The sequence below is a fragment of the Streptopelia decaocto genome (genome assembly GCF_964273445.1).
Source record: "Streptopelia decaocto genome assembly, chromosome: 3".
In the NCBI taxonomy this organism is placed as follows: domain Eukaryota; kingdom Metazoa; phylum Chordata; class Aves; order Columbiformes; family Columbidae; genus Streptopelia; species Streptopelia decaocto.
Window position 1 is genome coordinate 37,954,360 of NC_138656.1, and position 23,833 is coordinate 37,978,192.

General features: G+C 38.0%; 1 protein-coding gene across 2 annotated transcripts in view; it reads left to right on the forward strand.

Moving 5' to 3' along the window:
• Nucleotides 1–23,833, forward strand: part of SMYD3 (SET and MYND domain containing 3) — a 402,785-nt gene that overhangs the window by 32,904 nt on the left and 346,048 nt on the right. For both annotated transcript variants that reach the window (XM_082047608.1, XM_082047609.1), the window contains exons 2-4: nt 14,436–14,499; nt 21,705–21,812; nt 22,898–22,955. In XM_082047608.1, the coding sequence (XP_081903734.1) occupies nt 14,436–14,499; nt 21,705–21,812; nt 22,898–22,955 (230 nt within the window). The remainder of the gene's footprint in view (nt 1–14,435; nt 14,500–21,704; nt 21,813–22,897; nt 22,956–23,833) is intronic.

Here is a 23,833-nt window from a genome sequence, read left to right on the forward strand (position 1 = left end):
TTTTAGCAGATGACTGCATATTTGTTTCTTTTGGCAATATCATTAATAGTTCAGAAGACTTTTATCCTCAAATCCCTTAGTTTTTCATACAGAACATCTGTTTGTAATGCTGTCTTGAACATTGCCAACACAAATTAGTCTTGGAAGCTGAGTCCGTGTTTTAGCTTAAAACACGTACAGACATTTTCAAATTTCCTAAGTTTTATGAGAATGATTAATGCCAAACATGCACTAATCTAGATTTCCTCCCAAGGTTTTTAAAACTCTATGTGAATACAAACTTTGCAGTTTCACAGTCAGGTAGGTTAAGGAATTTCTGCTGTCTCTTATGGGGGGAGAGACTGCTGCTGTTCACCTTACCCATAGTTTAGGATGAGGAATGCAGAAAAGTTTTAAAAGATTGTGTTTGTGTGCAATTGATCCATCAGTCCTCGCTCTGTCATGAGTGGTTTTGTGTGTTGTTTTTTTGTTTGTGTTTATTTTTTCTTTTTGTTGTTGTTTGTGTGTGTGTGTTTGTGTTGGTTTTTTTCCCCCCCAAACCCAAGCAAAAAACTGAACTCATAGATACTTTATCTTTAAATTAATGCAGTGGCCATAGCCTGGGTTTTCTGTTTCCCACAGAAGGCCTCATCTTCAGCAGCACAACTACCTAGGATCATGCTGGGAATTTTTTATCAAATTGGATTAAAAAGTAGCTTTATATAATGTGCAAACACAGGGTCCTGAATCAGCAAATTGTCCCATGTCACTGTTTTCTGTATATTCTCCCAATTTAAAGTGGCTTATTTTAGAAACATCTGGCAGGATCACAGCACAAAATATAGCATAAATGCAAGCTTTTCAGGTTTTGTGAAAGTTTCTATCTGCTGTGAAGAATTTATACAAAATACTGGAGTTACTAGTGTGAAGTCAGCCAAATTTTGGTTGTCATGTAACTGGCATGTACTTAGTTTGACTTCGGTAACACTAATGCACAGCAGAGGGGATGCCGCTACTCAGCCCTCCAAGTGAGGTTGTTTTGGAACAACTAAAATACCTGTATAGCAGCAGATTGTAAACTCAATCTGCTTTTAAGGAGAAAACAAGAATGATTTCTAAGTAGGAAACAGCTTAATTGAAATATGTAATTTGTCTATGTGATAGCCCTTAATAAACATATGTTTTTAAACATAACCTGTTCAGTGTGGAAGCAATCATACCAGTAGAAAATGGACTACATGTAATTTCTTAAATACTGAAATACATTTAAATAAATAACCTTGAACAATATGGATTGTCTAGAGGTTAGATTTTGGATTTGAAATCTGAGTTGTTCCTTGACTGATGGGAATTTTGTGGTCTGGAGCCACCAGCTGTCAAGAAATCTCCTCTAAAGTTGAATTTTGCCAAGGTAATAAGGAGCTGCATTGTAGTAAGTTATTTTTCACCTTTTGGTCATTGTTTTTGGCCTTCCCATGTTGGAATGTTTATCCTTTTTGTTTTGTATCAGTAGAGGTTATTTCCACAAGCAGAACTTACAAATGCAAAAGTTTGTTTTTTTCAGGCAAATACTTTAATGGTAGAACTGATTTTTGTAGATGAGAGAGCTGTGTTCCTTTAGCTGTGTTCACTGGGAAGTACCACGTCTCTTTTTTTCAGACAGTGTATTCAGGTTTTGAAAAATCCACCAGAAGGAGACGTGAAGTCTTTCCATGTTGTATTCTTACATTCAGCTTGAATTGGAGATGTGATTTGAGTTCTTTCAGTTGTCTAATGCTTTGTGTGATATTAATCAGAGGCCTCAATCCATGTACAACCTGAGAATAACCCCGATTTAAGTGAACAGAGGAACCAGCCTCTTGATTGAAACAAAATAAAACAAAAAACCCCAAACCCAAAATTAAACCTGCATCTCCTACTGTTTATATGGACAACTTTGTGGGTTTTTTTTTTTTCTGTTCAGACCTTAAAATACCTGCTTCATTGAGTATTTCCCACACAGCACAAGCAACCAGGATGACAGAGGTCAGGCCTTGGTCTGCGGAGGAGCACTTGCTCTGCACCTCTCATTGATGACTAACACATTTTGAGGCTTTCATAAGAAATACTTCAATCAGCTTTAACTTAAGTTCCTATTGCAGTCATGTAACAACAGTGGGGACTTCACATGAGCTACTTGAAGTTGTTGGTGTGCTGTAATGTTTTTAAGTGTGCACAGTAGAATACCACCTGTCCCTCCCTCCATTTACTACATAATGGCAAAGTCTCCGATTTGGATGTGAAGTTTGACTGGAAACCAGCATCCAAGCAGTAAAATAAGCTAAATGTAGGATTTATGTAGATCATTTTCACACCATACCAGCCTTTCTAATATTCATGACCCACTGGTGTGTGCCAGTAGAGCTGCCGAAGGGGGCAGGTGCCCGAGCTGGTGAGGGACCTCTCCTGCATTTTGTTGTGTTGCTGCAGGGGTGGTGGTGAATATTTGGAAAAAGCGATGAATTAGAGTGTAAAGTTTTCATGAGCTGTAGGAGGAAGTAACAAACATGAGATGAAAAACTCAGAATAGGAATATGAAAGCCAAGGGAGGCTGTATAAATGGATAAAAATATATCAATGTATATGCATGTGCTCAAAAAGAAAAACCTTTTTATTTTTTAATCTTAATGAAGTGAAGCTTTTACAAAACAGTGTGATTGTGATGGATCATTCCTTCCCACATGCTTTTTCAGTTCATTGATTTGGGGCATGGTTGACTTCAGAAATTACCAGAAGCTCATGTTTTTCAAACATGTACTGCTGGCATGTCTTTTATTCTGTAAAGCAGAGCATTGCTGTTGATTATTTAACTTCTACTGATATCTATAAGCTGTATCAGCACTGATATACATTAACAAAAACTCTAGCTCTCTCTCAGTGTTTGCCCATCACAATAAACCTTCGCTTTTGTTCTTTGCAAATAAGGAATAATGTATTTTTCATTTTCTTGTACTGTGCTCTGCAAAGTCTCATTCCATGGTTGTTGAACTGAAACAAATAATCTGATTTCACTCATGACCCATGTCTGAAGCTACACTATAATAATTAAAGGCCCAAGTTTCTTGGCCATGGAGAAATCGAGATTTAACTGAAGACCTATAGTGATGTAAACATAATATTTTCTGGAATATAAAAAATGATTTTTGGATAATTGTGCAAAATCCATGGCCACAATCCATATCAATTTGTGATTCTGCATGTTAGTTCAAATCTCCTTGCAGTGTCTGTGCTTCTTCGAAGCTTCTTCAATACCAGTGGCAATTTTTGAAATGGAATTGTGATTAGGACAAATCAGTGCAAAGGTAGATGACAATTTCTCATGGCAGATATTATGGCTTGTCAGCTCCTCCTTCTTTCAACATTTGCTATGGAATATTGTAAGAAAAAAAATAAGAACCAATAGCTAAGTGTGAGGAAGCACGTATGTTGAAATTCCCATGATGTAATTAAGAAATTGATTCTATTAGTGAAAACAACAGCTTTGGCTTTTTAAAAAGCACTTGGTTATTTCTCTTGTTAATGCAACATCGTTACTGTATTGCTTGATAAACTGAGCTAGAAATAGAGAAGGCTTCATTTAAAAATACATGAGATCTTCTATTAAAAATTTAAGACTAACAAAATTAGTTCAAGAATTATTTGAATTCTGAAAGCTACTCATGTTTTATCTCCATTTTTACTTTTCCAACAGAATTTATTCAAAAAACTTTTTGCAAGTACTATCTGTGCACCCTCTGTAAAATAAAGAGTAGTTTTTGGGAGACGCTGAATTATTCAGATGCTTCTTTAGTTGGAATAAGTCCATTTTATGAAAGTATTGATTACAGTTAGAAACGTAGCAGAACGAGTTTGTGAGAGAGGGCTGCCATTGCAGGTGTGCCTAAGCACGTGCGTATCTTCAAGCATGTCACTTAATGCTACTGAAGTCTTCAGGGTTACTCCTGGGGTTAGGTGCCTTCTTAGTCAAAGTGTTAATTCTTCATCAGGAAAGCTTGTTCTGATGCTTGTGATGCACTCAGCCATTAAATTATAATTACCTTTTCTCTTGAGAATGTATGGGTGTAACTATAGAGTTAGATGCATTTCTTTTGACGTTTTTTGCTTCTTTTCTAAATGGGAAAGGGAAACTTGAATGACTAATTTTTGAAATTGAAGAAACTTCTATTATTCTTTTGGCCATCGGATGTCACTAGAGTACAGAGAGAAAGTATTAGGTGCGGTGGAACTGATTTATGGCTTTCCTTGGCTGTTTATTTTGGAGTGGGAAGACTCCCGTCTTGCAGAGGCTTTTTCAGATGAGTAGCTGCAGCATCTTGGCCAGCTCCACAATGCCTGTGACTCTTTTAGATTTAGAGTATTGAGCAAGAGAAGGGTTTGAGATCTTGCCCCGCTTCTGCAGGGGCATTGACACCAAATGAAATGGGGGCAGAAGCAAGCAAGAGGTGAACAAATACACCACACAGTTCAGCCTTGGTATTTCTGTGCTTACTGCCATGGAATACTTAGCAGAGGCCTTGAAAGCCACTTGTGTCCTCGCTGCAGATGTAGCTGCGGGAGAGCTTATTAGCTCCAGGGCCCTCATTTGCTTTCCGCTGTCTGGGTGGTGTTCTGCTGGCCATGCTGCAGCCTGGACCTTTGCTCTGTTGGATGCCCAGGTGCTTACTGATTCCATGGGCAGCACCGTGAGCTGCTTGTGTTTTCCCGTGGGCGCTCTGCCTGCAGTGGTTGAGGCTGAATTGGGGGAGGTTTGCAGGAGTTTCAGCACAAACAGCTTAACTGAAGAGCAGAAGAACCTCACAAAGATGTTTGAGAACAAGATGGAGGCTCCAATGAATCTTTAAGCTGTAGGACTTTACAGTTTGACATGTGAAAAGTTCAGTGACTACATTGCTAATAGTAACATTTCTTTCAATCTGTCATTATAAAAAGACTTCAGGGCAGTTTTAAGGTTTAACTTCAACTTTTAGCTACTAGATGCTTGGTCCTGCTTGAACATATTCCTTTCCATCGCTAGTGGTGCAAAGCAGCTGTAATTATGATAACAACTTGGCTTAAAGTGCCTTATAGAAGTCAATGAAAATACTTTAAATAGAAGTATATTCTGCATTTTCTGGATAATTTCTCTGTAGCATTACTGTTCCACTGATAATATGAAACACCTTAATTCTTATTGATGAAAATCTCAAAAATTAAGCTGTAGAATCAGAATCACAGAATCCACCTTTCAGTGACTTGTAAAGGAGAGAGACAGAATGGAAAACATCCTTTCTGTATTGACATCCAGAATCTGTTGGAGAGAGAAGTGAGAAATGTGACATAAGATTTTATTTAAGCACTTGATAGGAAGAAACTTTGTAAAATGTTCTCAGATCTAGTTGCTTGAATGTGATCACCCTGATATGAAATAAAAATTGCTGTTAGGAGTCTAACATGAAAAATCCTTGGTCGCTAAGGGTATTTGGCACTGTGCTTTCTAAAGTCAAGTCCACTATTTTCAGATATTTTCAAGTAACGTTTTGTTCTTAGACAGAAATTATTGGGAGATAAAAACATTTTTGTGGCTGATGGGGAGCAAAGTGAGAGTTCCCTGAGCAAGAAACTAAGTCCTTGTAATCTAGAAAAGGGGAAAGAGATTCTGAAACAGTGAAGTTCTTAAAGCGTGGAAAACATTGGGGAAAAAAAAATACAAACAGTGGCAAAAACCGCCAAAATGTCTGCAAAGCTGGAGATGATGAAATGACAGGAAAAGACTGACGAAATATAGAAGGTCTGAAGGAAAAAAAAAAGTTCAAAGGTGTGTGTTAGTGGTAACTTAAAAGACTGTCCAACCAACTAGACTGAGAGAGAACTGGTTAGGCAGCTATTTGTGATTTTATTGCAAGTGTTTGCAGATCTGCTAAAAGTGATCTTTCTTCAGGTTTTTCCAATGCCCCACAATTGCGTGGAATAGTTCAGGGGAGTAAACAGTGGTACTGTCAGGAACAATCTGCATGGTTAAGAGGTGAAGATTAGACTCTCTAACAGAAATGCTTTTGTCCGAGAGAAACTTATATGCATTTAAAGTGGATCCCAAGAGGCACAAATACAGCAGAAAGCCACCCTGCTCTGGAGGACTGGCTGAGGTGGGACGTGGCGTTACTGATGTCAAGAACATTTTCACATTCTTCTAATGCAAAAGTCTTCAGCGGCATTTTAGGAGCAACCAGTTCATGACAAAAACGCTTCAGGTACCTTGCAAGACTTCACAATATCAGATTACACCTGAGCAAATGGAAAACTGTTTCTCTGGGCCAGTGTATGTGTGAATCTGTTTCTCTGTGATGTTAGCTCTCTCTGCTGATAGAAATATTTTGGTTTTCCTGCATTTCACTCCTCTTTTCTAGTGTTGTGGATTCTTCAGCTGACAAGCAAGCAGAACTGGCTATCTTGTTCTGGTTACCTGCATTTTGTCTTAACTTGGGTGTGATCTGAACATAAGGGCCAAGCAGGTGAAAATGAGGGGTTGAATTGATGTACCTCCTTACCTGATTCTAAATACATGAGACAAAATGCACTGCAATTTATTTTGAGCCCAGCCCTATTGTTATGTCTATCCAAGTTTGCCTGAAATATTTTGGTTTTTGTTCAGCACTTTCCAAATGTGTTCCATATGGAATGAAAAGACTCTCAGGTGTAACTTCATATTTGGAAGCAGAAAAGCAAGTAAATAAGCATTGCAGGACCTCTGAAAAAATGGGTATCCTAAAAATATAAATATGGTCAAGAAGGGAAAATAGCTAAGAAAGAAAAGAGCTGATAAAGATATTCCTCTTTGAGAGGGTCAGAAGGTTTTATATTTCACTGAAAATCATAGATCCATATGATCCAGGAGGTAATACTAGCAGGATGTAAATATTTACAGTGTAAAGATATTTTAGAATAACAACTTCCTCTTTGTGGAATGTTGACTTATGGATCAAAGAAAAAATTACTTGGACATACAGCAGAGTAGCGAACAATGCATTTATCATTTTTATAGGGAAAAGTGAATTATGGGATGTTTTGTTGTGCTTGGCTTCATTGCATTGTAACCACATGTTCCAGAAATAAGCATTTAAAAATATTGCATGTAGCTTTATTTACATATTTCTAAGTTACAGATATGACCTTTTCATATTGTGAAATATAATCTGGGTCTCCCTCAGTATTTGGATTTTTATTTTGATTAAAAGCCCAAGGTGGAATGAATGTACTGTGTGACTGAAATGAATCTGATTAAGCCTGAAATTGCTGGAGGAATGTTGGTGTGTGGACTGCAGGCAAACGCCGGAGATGGCCTTGATTTGTGGGAAATTGTGTCAGAGTAGCTTTGCAGGGCAAGTAGGTGTAGGAGGCAATTTGTAGTAGTTACCTTGTGCTCTTGGAACCAACTTCTGCTGTGTTTCTGCTTCAGTGCTCTCAGTGGGGATAGCTGTAAGTTTTGCTGGGAGGATAATGACAGTATTTTCACACAACTATTGGTTTCTGTTGCGATGGCGTTTGTTTTATTCATTGTGCGTGTTGATACACTGTGTGTGTATATATATACAATATATGTGCGTGCATATATACACACATATAAACGTCAAAGGTGTTTTATTCTAAAGCTAGTCTGTCTTCCAGAAGAAAAAGGTACTGTTTTAGGAGATGCTGAGTTCTTCTGAACAACACTTTCAGTTAAAGGTCCTTATACTACTGAAATTACTTATGAGGTATTTTCTTGGTTTTCAGTAGAGAGATTTTTCTTCTGTTTCCTTGCATAGGTTGGGATCAGAGGTAAATATTGAATAAAGTAGTAGAATTCAAAGGTAAGATAAAATTTCTTGCCTGTTTGAGGGCCATATTTTTAGGCATTCTTATAAGTTCCTTCACTAATTTCATTGGAAAGCACTGCATCTGAAGCTTTTTGTCCATGACCAGGTTAATGGAGAGGTGTATAATTCTGTCCTTGGTTATATAAAAATAAATACTGCACTTCTAATGGCTCTATTTCAGAGAATTAATTTTGGGTGGTATTTTTAATTTTTTCTGTTTAACCAAAGGAATCATCTTTTTGTGGTTCTAGATAACATTTCAGTTTCAGCTGAGAATATTACACAGTACTATGAGTGTTGGATATTTTTAAAAAATCCAATATTTTTCAAATAGCACAAAAAAGTTTTGAAAAAGAAACATTTCTTATCAGAATTCAGGTCTTAGTTCTTGCTTGAATAAGTGACTCTGATCATTGATGGTTAGCTGTACTTACTATCTTTTAGCTCTAAATATTAATGTTTGTCATTCTTGCTACCTCAGAAGACAGATTTTTGCATGACTTGTAGGGACACAGATGTCAATGGCTTCTTACCTGTTGTATTCTTGTTTGCCCAGACCCAATGGGTTGTGCTGGACCTGAGAGCAGGGTACAGAATAACCTTAGGGCAGTGTTAGGAAGTTCCTTTTCCCTACGTTTTCCATAGCAGGGGCTTAGGCATGGATTCCAGAAAGTCTTCTAAAATAGTTTGTTTGCATGGTACAGCATAGAGCAGCTGGAGCTGAGCACCTCGTGAAGGACCCTCAGCAGAAAAACACTTGGTTTATTTTACCCCCACAATCCAAGGCCCCACCCTGTGTGTCACTCCATGTCCATTGCAAAATTAGAGTTTGGGGTCTCCCTGTTCTTTGTTGGAACTCTTCACTTTAGTCAGGTGGGCCTTCAATCAAAGTTCTGACCTTCAGTTGCTATTTTGCAACTGCAGCTGGAGAGATAAGCTCCCTTTACCCTATAGCTTGAAGACTGAGGCCTTTTTTACCTAATGAAGCAGAAAGCTCAAAGGTTCACGGCTTGCAGAAGTTCCATTAAGCAAACTTAATTATGCTAAGCGTATTCTATATACGCAGTTTCTAACCAAGTTCTATAAGAAGCGGTATATGCAATAAATTCAATAAGCTGAGGCAGTCTGTTCCGTAACAGGCAGTGGGCAGGGCTCGCTGCTTGCCCAGGGCTTGGATTTGGGATGCTGCAGAGGTGTATGCCCTGGGGTTGTTGCCGCCTGGCCCCCAGCACCCTTTGTCCTTGTCCCCAGAGCTGTGCTGTGGGTTTTGGTGTGCTGGAGGTGCTCCCTGACCCCCGGTACCTGCTGCCCATGTGGGTCAGCAGCGGGGTGACAGCTGGGGAACAACGGTGCTGCTACACCGTGTTATTCTTCTGCTGGGACAGAGGTGAGGAAAGGACGTTGTAATTGTGTTTAACATAACCCCTTTGCTCTCATATCTACAGAATTTTAAATGACTGTTTGTTATTCGCATATTTATTTTTATTATTAGAAGATAGAAGTGTATTAGTAAAACGATGAATGATGTGTTTGATTATTATAGGTATTGATTGCTTGCACTTTGTGACAGGTCTGAAATACACACACTTGAGAAAATCCAAGTAGACTTTATGCACTTTATATGTTCGACTGAATTCCAAAGGTCTAAGGATTTGTTCAGGAAATCAGTTCAACATGACATGTGTCTAAAAGAGCCACTCTTCTGTTACATGTATTATAGGGATGGTTTATTAACTGAAAAACTATATCAACAACAAAAACGCAGTAGGGGATTTGTGTGAGATTGCCCTTTTGTCCTGCAAGCTGTGGCGGAAGCAGAAGTGTGAATAAACTGCATGGAAAGGAGTGTTGAGCACAGCCTGGTAATCAAATGTTCTGTGATATCTGACACTTATCTTGTGAGCAGGGCTGAAAGTCAAGTGCCTGCAATCAGCAGAGAAGCGTAGATGCATTTTAATTATAAATTAACTAGTCTAATTGTATTTGAGTTTTGTTGTGTGTGTGTGTGTTTTTTATTTTTATTTTTTTTTTAATCGCATTAGGCCCTTTCCTGGCAAACAGAAGTATTTTGTTTTGTTTTTAAAAGGACACATGTTTTGTACATTGTGAGAGTGCATATGTGTCTCTGATTGGACCGGACAGCCCAGGCAAACGTTGTCAGCCTCTTCACTCTGTGATTCAGACTTGGCATGTTCTTAGGATTTCAGCCATGTGTTCTCACACTCTCTCCTGTGCTGCCATTCATACCTGGAAGCAGCTTCCCACAGATCAGGCTGCCTCACCGCTCATCATCAGTCCCTCCTTACAGTGCTGTGGTCTTCTTGCACCTTTAATAAAAAGGAATTTTAAAAAAGCCAAAAGCAAAAACTTATTTTGCTGGAGAGGATGTGTGTGCCACTTCCAGTTGAACTGCCATACTAGTTTTTTTCCCCATCTCATAGACTTTCTTTTGTCTCCTATCCATATTAATCCCTTGAGTTCCTCCACCCACCTATGTATCTTTTTGTTGTTGTTTTGTTTTTTGTTTGTTTGTTTCTTCCCTTAGTACACACTGGAAGAGCTTATTCTGTAAAAGGTGTTTGTAGACAATAGTGAGAAAAAGATTTTTCACCTGAGTGTAACTCCATGCTGGAAGACAACTGACAGCCCTTGCTTACTTTATCCTTGTGGATTTTTTTTATTTTCTTTTTCCAGTACAGGCCAAGATACTCACTTGCGCTTGTTGTTTCATAAGGGGTTGTGACCATTTGGAAAACCTTGTTGAAACTGTGTTCGAAAATTATTTATTTTCAGTTGCCACAACTTTCGTGTTCTATTGCAGCAGAAACCTTTTCGGAGATGAAAGTATTAAAGAATGCATTAAATCAAATTCTGTGCATTTTCTCATCCATGAAATCAGTTATATAAGGTGAGATGCAGTAGGTACCTTGTGAGTAACCTTGTACTATCTCCAGGTGATGTTTACAGGCAATGAGAAATGCATGGGAGCATTTGACAGTGACTTGAAAGTTGTTTCGATAAAGCCTATAACACTAATAAAATATTGAGAAGGACAGGAATAAACTAGGCAAATTGTCTCACTTTTTAAAATACATGCATCATTTATCTATGAGTACATGAATCTTATTCTTAAATTCCTTATTTTCAGATTAAGTGTTTTAGATCATGCCGCTTTACATTTAAAACAACATGTCACAAGATTCATAGATGCTATAAATCTAAAGGAATTTTTAACTCAAAGAAGAAGGAGAGGATTGGAAGAAAAAGCCGTGATTTCATCAGTAGCTTTACTATTCAGCTTTGTAACAGGCATTCTAGATCTGCTTGTCATTCAAAGAAACCCAAAAGATGAATGGATAGCTCATTCATTATACAGTGCTAGCAGAGTCACATTATTCAAGTAATCTGACTAGTAGTGTCAGTTTGGCAAAAATCCAAGTTTTGAGGGATGGTCCTTAGATAAACTCAATAAATTTTGTGTGTGTTCTGTTTCTGCAGCATCTTTAACCCTTAAGGACAAAGGATACAAAGGAAATAATCCTGTAAAGTATTGAAACTTCATTTGGTGCTGAAGGAGTTTGGTGCTTTGTGGCAGCAGGTCCACTAGAAAGAATGAATGTGTGTTGGTGACTTAACACTGATGATTCCAGTAAATCCTTGCATCTCAGAAAAAATACCAAGAGGAATACCAAGGCCAAGGTTGTCAGATCTAACCTTCTGATGGAAGAGTGTGAAATCTGTAGGAGAGACTTCAGTAGTTATGGGCATTTGTTCATTTTAATTCTGGCTCCAGAAAGTTATAAATACTCTGCTTTGGGAATCTGTGTTTTACTTGTTGCTGCTGAGACTTTTTGGTACTTTAATGTGTATGGGATTAAAGTTGCAAGTGCTTTGTTGTCAAAGTCCTAACTCATTACTGTGTTTTGAGTAATAGCATTCAGAACAGATCCTTGATACAACGTGCTGCTTAATATTAAAAGACGTGTCAAAACTTTGAAAGAATTTGTATGCATAGTTTACAAGTATGTATTTACACCTGGATTGCTTCTGATATCCAAATCAATTAGCAGTTCCCAACAACAACAATTCTGTGGGGTGTGTGTGGTTTTTTTCTTTTTTTTCAGTAATTATTTCACTGAAGAGTATGTCTTCCTGCAATTACTCTGACATGAGCTGCTAATCTAGAATGAGAAATATGTGCTCCTTTATCATAGGCTGGTTAAAGTTGTGTCATTGCTCAACCTTGAAAATGAAGCAGCTCTCCCCAGCTGGCAAAATGAAGATTTCACGCTTGTTTCTAACTCCGAATCATCCCCAGGCATTGCACCTTAAAATCAAAACCCTATTGTGCATGTACAAGATTTTCGATTGTGTTTACAGGAATCCAACAGTTGGTAGTTTTTTCAGTCTCCAGGGCTGGCTTTGCAGGGAGGAAGGTAAAGAAGACACTAGCAAAGTATGTGCTTATATTTGAAATATTTATAGTTTATTTTTCTGCTGGTAGTTAGTAGGAATGCCTACAAAATATTGTGCAGCAAAATAGTGATTTTGATGCAGCAGAAGTGAAAGGATTGTTACTTAATTGTAATGAGCTGTACGTAATGCTCGTTTTAATCTTTGACCAATGTAGCGATCTAAACGTCCTGAATGCTTACAAGCACAGGCTGTTATTTTTATTTTTGATCATTAAAATATAGCAATACTTTGATATATCTTTTGATATATATAACTTTTCCACTTGTGGGACTTGACGGAGAGGAGAGGTTGGTTTGTGCTAGAGGATGCTTCATGGTGTTTCTGGTGGTCTGCCCCTATTCCTGACAGTTTTGGTGTCACAACTGAAATCAGTGTGCTAAATTCATCACCCAGAAGTTCTAGATTGAAGTTTGCAGGCACATTGGTGCAGTCTTATTTGGATGAGACCTTTGGAGAATATTCTACCATTTTGAAGGCACCCATAGAAACTGAAATTTGGGGACAACTGAGTGGTGTAAGAAAAGGAAGAACAAAAGGTCATGTCATAAAGCAGTTGAGCCGGGAATGTATGTGGCGTGCAGCCTCTAGATTACTGATGGCAGTGGAGTTCTTGTGTCAGAAGAGGCAGAGAATTACACCTTGTTTGAGTTGCATCAGTTGAGAGTGTGAGTGAAAAGAGCACACCTAGTACTGATGTGCAGACATAGGGAACCTTGCAGAGAAAGGTCCTTCATCTGATCATTTAAACTTGCCCTTTCAGTTCAAAATGGGCTGTGTTAGATGCTTAGTTATCTCCCAATTAAATCGTAAGGCTGAATTAATCTGTGTAATAAGATTCATGGCAGTTAAATGTAAAGCACTACAGGAATGTGAAGATGGCATTAATAAGTTGCCCTTGGAGGAGGAGGGTGACCAACACCTCCTTTCTTGCCCTGCGGAAGGATGGAGAAGGGGGTACGGAGGTGATGGTTTCTGGGGTGTCCCTGAGCTGCGTTCAGCCGTGTGTGTGCAGCTCAGAGGTGACAGTGGTGCCCATCAGGCGCTGTGCAGGGTTACGGTCACAGGGGTGGCTGGGGGAAGTAATAAGGATTACACCATCCATACAGTCTGGTTAGTTGTTGTGTCTGTAATGTAACTCTCCTGCCTTCAGTTTTAACAAAACCAAAAAAAATAATGTACTGTTTTCCCAGCCTAATTCCCAGCCTAATTAATGCCCACAAAGCATGTAAGTAACTTTGCATGTTAAGAATCAAAGTGAAATCTTGCTCGTGTTACCAGAATAATGTAATGTGTCCAGTATTTTCTATGGGAAAATAATAGGTGAGGGAAGCCTTGAAATCTGTATCTTGTTTTTACTCATATAAAGCAAATCTCTTTACTTGAACTTATTTGAGGTGTAAGATTTGATGTGTGTGTGCTTTCACATTTAATATTTCCTTAATGTCTAAAAATTTACAGAACCTCAGTGATATTTTCTTTACTCATATAACTATAAACTAAGACAGCATCAAAAAATGGTACTAGGGTCAAGAGGTGCTTTATAACCTCTAGATTGTGATGTATAGGTCTGGTAGTTATCCTTCTAGCTTTCACTGGATTTTTATTCCCCTTCCACCCCCATTTTGGTCTCACTGTTCACCAGTCAGAAGTATTTTTTTAGAACAGAAATTTCTGCTGGCATGTCAGCTTCAGACTGTTATAAAGTTATAATTTGGTGTCACAATGGTGGGTTCCCAGCAAGGTCTTGCTTAAGGCAAGACTCAAGATAGGTAAGTACAGATCTGCTTATGATGTTATCTACAAAATCAAACTTCTTGGTGTTTGTAGCTATATGGAAAAAACCAAACAAACAAAAAACACATTTGATATCTTTACTGTTGATCCAACGTGGCCCAGAGGTGCCAAGTCACATGAGTAAAGGACTGCGAATATAGTTTTGAATGTAACCATGCACAATTTCTTCTTGTGTAGCAGTGCATTTTAGACTCCTTGTTTTTCAGTTATTTTTCTTGCCTTGGAATATTTGAAAATTGTTAGTCATGTACGAAGGATAAATACAAAGCTCTACTTGTATTTATAACTGATTTTTTTTTTTTTTTTTCTAAACAGGAATGAACATCTGCACAGATGCTCTCAGTGCAAAGTTGCTAAATACTGCGGTAAATCTTGTCAGGTAAGATGAAAAATAATAGCTATAAAGGGTTGATGAAAACTGGCATTTGAATACTTTATTTACAGGGGCTCCATACATACTGCTCATTGTCATACCTCCACACTGCAATTAATAATTCTTAGCTATGGGTAGAATGTGTAAACATTCTGCCTTGTTTTGAGTATTTTTTTAGTTACAAATATAAGATTATAATCACTGTAATAGACAAAGCTAAGCTGAAATGTGTGGTATTTGGCTGTGCTTGGTTAGAGGGTGAGGAATAGATGTTCAGCTTTGCTGGCTGTAAACTGAAGGCTCCAAGTCAATTTTGCAGTAAAACAAGAGTAATTTTTTTCTTATGGCAAAGTATATATTCCAGTATTTTAAGAGGAAATAAGGGGCAAGCATGCGCACAGAAGGCTGTGGGCAAAACCGCATCTCTGAGGAGGTTCTCAAGAAGATGGAGCCAGGTTCTTTGCAGTGCTGCAGAAGTCAAAGCAGAGAGGTTCACATGGGACATGAGAAAAAGCTGTTTCACCCTGAGGGCAGCCAAGAGGTGGAACAGGCTGACCAGGGTGTTTTTGTCATCTGCATGCTTTGAGGGGTTCAAGACCCCACTGAATTAAGCTCTGAGCTGGGTGTGACCCCAAACTTGACCCTGCTTTGCAACTGGAGATCTCTGTAGATCCCTTCCAACCTAAATTACCCTGTAAGCCTATGAAACAATTCTTAAAGGTGTTCAAGCCTAAAACCTTAGTTTTTATATTTGAATTGTATTGCCACTTAAGCATGCGTGCAGAAGTTGGCAAGACTTGGTACTGAGTGGGCATGCCAGGGTAAATGACTGTGTAAGGTCTAACACAGCAGAGAACCAGGCACCTGAGATATGAACCATGAGATATGAACCTTACAGAACCCTTGAATTTTTAAATTATTCCTCTTAGCTTTGCATTGTGATTTTTTTTTTTTTCCTAAATAGAGAAAAAATTAAGAAAGCCAACTAGTGGTCTAAACAGACTAATAGTGATGCTCTGTTAAATGTGTATGTGTTTAACTTTTTAAGTCCTTGACATTCATATGATCTTTCACATATCATGTGCTTTTATGAACAGTTCTGCCTTAGTATAAAGTGCAGTGTTCTCAACATGCCAGATCCCCCTCCTTTTTGGGTTTAAAACATATGGAGAGGGAGAGGGAAAGGAAGAAGATATGTCATTTTGATTCATTGTGTGGCAAGTGTGTGCAATGTACATTAGGTGCTTACTGTAGCATCAATAATGGTGCCACAGGTAGATTTATTGTGGGAGATCAAAAGGAAAATATGACTGAAGAATAAAAAAGACCAGAGTATTTGTAAAGTAAGTTTAAACCAAATATCTGCTAGGAGAGTTATTGGTAAAGCATCTTTTGGCAAACCTCTAATGTAGAATGAAACTGTGCTGGCACTGACCTGCACAAGCAAATCTGCAAGGTGTAATGCAAGACCCTGTTCCAACTTAGGTGTAGTAGCAATGAAGGGTGGAAATGGGGCTTCTCCTTGGGGAAAGCAATGTATGTGAATGTGATTCATGGATTCACACTGGTTAGCCTGGAGCAATCCACACTTGTAGGTGTTGATTTTGGTGAGACAAGCTACTGCTGCTAAAAGTAATCTGCACTTGAAATGCTGAGTATTTACTGTTACATAATATCATGAACTGTTAACATCAATAAATTAATATTGAATTAATATTCTATAGTATCCTATGATAATTGAGTAGCAATTGAGAATAACTGACAAAAATGTTATTTTTCTAGTCAATATAGTGAATTTATTTGCCTCGATGACTCAGTGCAGATGGTCCAGATAAAACTGAGACCAGCCAGAACTGTTTGCTTTTGAGAACTGTCCTCTAATTCATATTTTTCTTGATAAGCTAACTAAGCTATTGTGCAGCTCTGGTTTTATAGCAGCTGTCAGCACAGCTCTCCTTGGCCAAGGCAAAGGCTTTGTGCTCTGCTTAGCCTCTGTAGCTTTAGTGCAATTCATTAATATGTGCACTTCTAATTGAACTAATTGTCGAACAAACTAAACAGCAGGGTGTTGAATGAAATTGCAGTTTGCACATTTTAAAAAGTGATATTGGCAGAACAGTGCTATTTTATAAATACAGATAACTTCAAAATGCAAATTGTGCAGTTGGATTTACAACTTACACTTAGTTTTGATGTGTGTTAAATGAATATTACAACTCAAAATGCTTAACTTAGGCTCAAAAACTGTTAGTTTTTTTGGAGTTTCCTGGTTACTACATTAAATGAAACCAGAATTAATGTACAAATCTGCCTTAAAAAAAAAGAGATTAATCTAAGTGGCTGAACTAGAGTTAAGATAAAGGTGAATTTGTGAAGGCAACTTCAGAGTAAAGGCAGCAGGGGATTTCTATGTTAGGAAGGACAGAAATGAGACATATTTAAAGCTGAAAATTTTTTGTGACAATCTTAATTTGATTTAAAATGTCAGGTGGCTAAGGAAAACTGTTTTGGGGCTAACCTGTATGAGAAGAAATAGTCTTTTGAAAGATGTTTCTCTTTTTGGAACTAACTGTGAGAATTGCTGTCCTTTAAGGAGATACGTGGGCAGAGCCTGAACAAAACTATATGGGAGTTACAATTTCCACTTTGTAGGAATCTCCATAATATCAATATTGAAAATTTCAGTTGAGTTGTGCCAAATTTCGAAATTTCCTTTTTATTTTTCAGACCGGTTGAAGGAGTTTGCTTTCACTTTTACCACTTTAATTTACTTCAAAAAATATTACAAATGTGGGACGGGGAGTAATCACAAGAGATCCTTTGGAATTATATTATTCAACTTATACTTGATCTTGAAATCAAAATTATGTAGACCTTTTGCTTTTAAACATGTTTTTCATTGGACCTCATTAACTTTTGCCCCGTTTCAACACTTCCCTGTTGTAGCCCCTTTCCCACTTGTTGATGCTTAGTTTCCTGGAGCTGTCTTCTAACAGTGTTGTCTTGGCTGGTCATCCCTCCAAATGTAGAATTGCCATGTCTGCTGCTCTGCATAATCACTTCTGTGATCTCCCATGGCAATGTTTATTAGTTTTGAGCATCCCCATAAACTGTGGATGAGTGATATAGATGATAATCCCTGACAAATGGTAGAGTCATTTCAGGCAGAATTCAGAATGTGGCATTATCAAATGTTATTGAAATGGCTTAATAAAAAAAAAATTGTTTGAATGATCCTGTGGAAATGACAAATAACGTCTTTTTAACAAATCAAAAAACTTCCAATGGAAAAATATCCTACTTTGATTTTTTTTTTTTAATTTATTTTATTTATTTTTTAAATGACCTCTAGTCTTTAACCGCTTTTTATTAGCACATTAATCTTCTGGAAGCATTCATTTTTTTTTGATTCTGCGTAGGAGACAAGGGAAGTCTTTGTTTTATAAACATTGGTTTAGGATGTTTCAGAAGGTTAGGGGTTATTGGGAGGCAGGAATAGTAGGATATGTCTGTGTGAGAATGGGCACACTTTGGCCAAACAGCTTAGCTAAGCTCAGGCAGATGCAAGGGGTCTTTGCCATGCCCTGGGCCATTTGGGGCTGATCCTGGACCTGGGTTGTTCAGTGAAACCTGGTGCTGCACTGGTGTTTTTGTGGGATTCATCTGGGGGGCCAGACTCTCAATCTGCCACCAGTAAACAGCTGCACTAGCTCCTACGGCATGTGGGTGCTGAGCCTTTACTTTTTGCGTAAAGCCAGAGGAACTGCACTTGGGATACACGGAGCTTGGATGGGAGACAATGGTTTGGGAGGAGATAAACAGGAGGGATGTTCTTTCTGAGTTACCAAGTGTAGTGAAGCCTGGAGGAGGAGGGCTGGGTACTGCCCTGCACTATGTACTTATTTTTGTCTCTTTCTGATAGTGTTTGTTTGTAACAGGGGGGAAAAAAGAAAATCTATTGGAAAATGGGAAGGTCTTCCCTACTGAGGAGAGAGAAGGGTCATACCAGGTGGCCGTACCTCTGCAATGTAGTATTTCTACTCCAGCTGGATATGGGATATAAAAACCTTGACTGAAAGTCAGGTTATGTGGACTTAAGAAAACTACCCACAGAAAACTGCAGAACTAATGTAAGCCCACCAATAATTATTGTTAGAGACAATAGTAGGTCTCTCCAGGGTTACAAATCTTGATGGTTTCATATTGTTCTGTAATTTTTATCATTGTTTTATTGGTAGTGAGAAGAAATATTGTTGAATTTCATGATACTTAATGCATTTGGAGCTTTTCCCTCTCTCCCCAGCCAGCTGGGAGGCAGCAAATGCAGTCCCTGTCCCAGCACTCCTCCTGAGGGGGGTCAGACTTAGTCCTTTCTGGGGTTGGTTTCAGCCCAAGTGCTGTTCTGCACCTCTCTGAAGCGTTCTTCTCACGTGGGAACGCGTCTCAAAGAAACGTGGCATATGATGCTATGTGGTACTACATATTTCATCTCATTAGGGCTTTATTGGTTGAGTAAGCTATTAATCATTTTGATGTCACCTCTAACATGTTTGAAATTCTTTGCAACATGTACGCAGGGAAAAAAATTGTCAGACAAAGGCTTACTCCAAATAAGAGTTTTAGTTTAAGTGGGATAAAAATGCCAATATAATTACATTACACAGAGCGATGTCTGGACATTTACAAGCATGACCTTGTTTCTTCTAGACAAGAATAATTCTATTCAGCGCTAGATGCTTAACTTTTATTTGTCAGACAGTGTGTGACACTAACTGTATTTGGATTGATGCCCTCTTGGTGTCATTTTTTCCCCTTGTAGAGTTATGGATAAAGGAAATGAAATCACAAATCTCCCATGTATCTGAAAGAAATAAAAAGTCCAATTTATTTATTATGTGTAAGCCAAAGGGGAAAAAAACCTGTATGAAATAAAATAAATGATACTGTTGCTGAAACCTTGTTACCTGAAACAATTTTGTGTGATTGCATTTGTAATCTTTGAAACTAGCGTGTCAGTGTCTACAGGTGTGATGGGCACTTGTACCTTTCCCTGCCATTCCCCTCTATTTTTTTTTACTGCTGAACATCTAATTTCTTTGTATTAGACATTTTATCATTTTCTGTGTGGCAGTTACCTAACAGAAGCTGTTTTCTGAGTTAGGATTTTTTTTTCTTTTTTTTTTTTTTTTTTTTTTCTTCTTTCTCCTTACTGTATATCTATGAGAAAATGTCACCTTCAGAAGCCCGTGGTTATTCTGAGTTCTTGTCATTGTAGCAATTTTTTTGTTGTGCCCTGTTTTTTCAATTGGCTTTTAAAAAGTGTTTGAAACAGCTGGGTGCCTTCAAACATACACTGTGATTATATAAATAAAATGTGCAAATATGTACTATGTTAATGAGATGGGCCTGGAGTTTTTGTAAATTTGAAATAGAATTTTCAGCTTGTGAAGACAGAAGGAAAAAAGGTGATCAGAAATTGACTGTCTTTTCCAACATGTTACTTTAGCTGAAGAATCATTTCTCTTCCACACTGGTTTGGGGGGAATGAGGAAGTGGGGAAAACCAGACTTATTTCACTATATAGCAGCTTTTCTTCACCTTGTCATCCTGTCTCTTCTCTGCAATGGAAGTGTTAGTCTTTGGCTGCTACTTTAATAAAAGTGGCCCTTGAAACAAAAATTGCAAGTTCAGGTAGAACACGCAACTAAAATAATTTTGGTTCTATCTTCTCTTTTGATAAATTTTGATTACAGTGACCGTTCCTGGTCTGAACTCTGCAGATGTCATCACTGGTCCTCCTAGCTGTGGACATAAATGCCTTACCTTCAGGGATCTTTGGGAATGGTTTTTGCAGCATGGAAAACTTGACCATTGTTTTGGAGAATCTGCATTTTGGTGAAGTGGATAGACTCTGAAGGCCTCTGTGGGCTTGATTGCAGAGTGAACACATGCCTGGAGTTAGGAATTGGAATTAGGATAGTAGAGGAAACATTAGCATCCCTTCTAGTTCTCTCCAATCTTGTGAAATATGCAACTCCATCTCTCCTTGCCAGAAGGAAATGAGAATCGGAGCCCATTTATTATTTATCTAATAAAAATTTCAGCTAGCTGGAATGTTGATACCAATTTGAACTAAGCTGATAATGCCATTTATAGCATGTTGCATAAAGAAAATAATTTCTATAGCAGGAACATGAGACAAAAAATGAAGGCATTTCTTCCAGTTTTCTATGAAGCTTTCATTCTATCTCTACATGTGAGGATCATAGAATCATTTCGGTTGGAAGAGACCCTCAGGATCAAGTCCAACCATAACCTAACTCTAGCACTAAACCATGTCCCTAAGAACCTCGTCTAAATGCCTTTTAAACAGCTCCAGGGATGGCAACTCCACTGGTACCCTGGGCAGTCTGTTCCAATGCCTGACAACCCTTTCCATGAAGAATTTTTTCCTAATATCCAATCTAAACCTTTCCTGGCACAACTTGAGGCCATATGTTCCTTTTTGTGCATTAAACACGTCAGATAAAAAGTTTAAAGTATGGTATGAACTATGTTGTCAGACAGCAGCATGAAGTGAGGTTTTTATCAGAAAAGAACTGGACTGGGAACTTGACCATACAGTTTTTTGTGTTGTCTTAGGTTTTCTTAAAGGGGAATTTAAATTCCGGGATAGCATAATGGTGATACTTTTGTGTTGTGAACCCACACCGCTGTAGCTCTAGTGTCCGTATTATCAGTTACACAATTAATAACGTTAGAGGAGGGAATGGTGTGATGGAGTTGATTTGAGTGGATTAACCCAGCCTGTCCCTTTCTGCAACACTCATATCACAGCTGCGCTCTTAGACTGTGCTGGCAAACTGTATGTGCTGATGTTTCTTTGGCAGTCAGCATCCAAAGTTGCCTGTGTTGGAAGCTGCCAAAGTCAGTGGACCTGAGTACCTGAGGAAGGTCCCCTTCCCGGTCCTTTGGAGCTGACTTTTGGCTCTGAAGCCACCCTTCCCAGCCTGGATCCGTGGCTGTGATACTGCTATGGTTCTGGATCCCCAGGTCCAGCCCATGGTGAGGCTGAGCATGTCTGTGTACATATATAAATAGAAGTAACTATATCTATAAATATATGTGTGTATTTATATAAGTAGTATATATGTTATGTAAAATAACATGCAGTTTTTTCTTTCTCTTCCTTTTAAAAAATATCCTAATAGAAAGAAGCTTGGCTGGACCACAAGCAAGAATGCAGGTGTCTTAAGAGCATCAAGCCTAATTTTCCTCCGGATTCTGTCAGACTTGCTGGCAGGATTGTTTTTAAACTAGTAAGTGATACTCTTCTAAATTTATTCAGTGTAGCACATTCAGATAAATATTTTTTCACTCTACATTTTTAATGTAATTAAAAGCTAGAAAGCTGAAGTGACTGGGCTTGCTGAACAAAATTGGACTGCCTATTGCATTACAAGATTGCTGATTAATTTACAGAAATGCTCAAAGGATCAAGAGATACTAAAATGGACATAATTAAGCTCAAGGGACCAGTTGATAAACTTTATCTTCCTATGACTATGTGGTAGCATTCTAAACCTATTTCTGCCTAGAAGGGAAGCACAGAGGGATGCTGTTTTTCTTTGATATTACTGAAGTTATGGGGCTTTTCCATTAACTTTGCTGGGAACTTCATTCAGCCTTATTTGGATGAGTAGTAAGGACAGAAATACTGTTGGCTACCCCTTCCATTAGAGGGCACAGTGCCATGCTTTCAGTGTTCGATTCTCTTAATCTCTGTTACTTTTTTTTTTCTGAACTCTCTTAGAAGTCCTGGGTGTCTGACATTCCCATGGCTTTGATTAATTTATGTGGACTAAGTTTTCTGTTAGATTAAGCAGTTTATGACTGTGTGGGATTGTAAATCAAAAAGGATATGCCCATATTTTTTGCTGACCCTGCCACAATGCTTGGCAGGGTCTTGGATAAAAATGTGCATTTGTTGTGGTCTGAGGTGATAAAATATTTTTTTAATATCTTAATTTATACGTTGTTAGGAAGAGCGTGTACATGACTGTTTTTAAAGGGCAAATAGTACCTAGCTATACTGTGCATTAATTATAGTCACATGAAATCTGAGACTGCTAACCTCATAAATTGCTTTCAATTATAGTGTAAAGGGCCAAAGTAATTACTAAGGGTAAGTTGCCAAAGTTAAAAAAAAGAGTGTTATAACACTGAGAAAAAATTAGTATTTTTATGATAGCTTGCAGCAAGTATGGAATGACCAGATTTATGTTGATGCTATTAGCCTTACCTAATTATTTTACAGGCATATCACATTGAATAATCAATCCTGTAGAGTGTTTTCAAGATAAAACAAGCTATGTAAGTGTTATTTATCTGTTTTTCTCTACAGCTTAGACAATCAGTATGCCCGTCTGAGAGACTTTACTCTTTTTCTGATCTTCAGACAAGTAAGTAATTGCCAACCATATTGGAGGAAATGCTTCCAAGTTCTGCTTAACAGGATGGCCATCTGATTTTCTTGTAGCTTGCCTTCTGAAGGTCCGCTCTGTAGAATAACAGCACCAAAGACAAAACCTGTGTAAACTTCTGTGAGAAAGAACATCTAGGACAAAACGTGTGTCATTTTTAAGCAAAACTTCCACCTGATTTCTTGGCTTTAATATTTTTTTTCTCATTTTACAGTGTACATTTTACCTGATCAGTTTTTAATTTACCTGATGTCTGCCTTATTTACACACAGTGGCAACATTTTTATATACATATGCAAACCCACATATTTTTGACATTTACTTTTCAGATGTTTGTTCAAAATAACTTCCAGAAAAAGGGAAAAAAATCTAAAATTTACAAGGGATATGTGTATGTCTTTCTACCTGACTTATCAATGGAGAATAAAAAGATAAAATTGCACAGATATTATTTTCGTGGTTTCACAAGTTTCAACTGATTGTGTTAGGCAGGGATGCTCATTGAAATACGCACAATTTACAGATGGTGTTGATAAGGATTTGCTTTCCTATGATGCTTGGTAGAATCCATAGGAAAGTCAGAGAAGCATTTTCATTAGAGGTCTAACTATAGAGGGGAAAATATTTCATTGGAGGGAATCACCTGAACTAGAAATATAGGATGTGAACTTCTGAAGCAAAAAAAACTTCTCAGGAAGCATCTGTATAATAGAAGATAGTGTTTCTACTCTTCCTACCCCCCCCACCCCAAGAAGTCCAAATATTTGAAAATTGTTATTGTCACTGTGCTGTCTCAGTGTCCTTTATGCACTATTACTTTTCAATTTTACTTTATATGCATAGGTGATTTTCAGTGA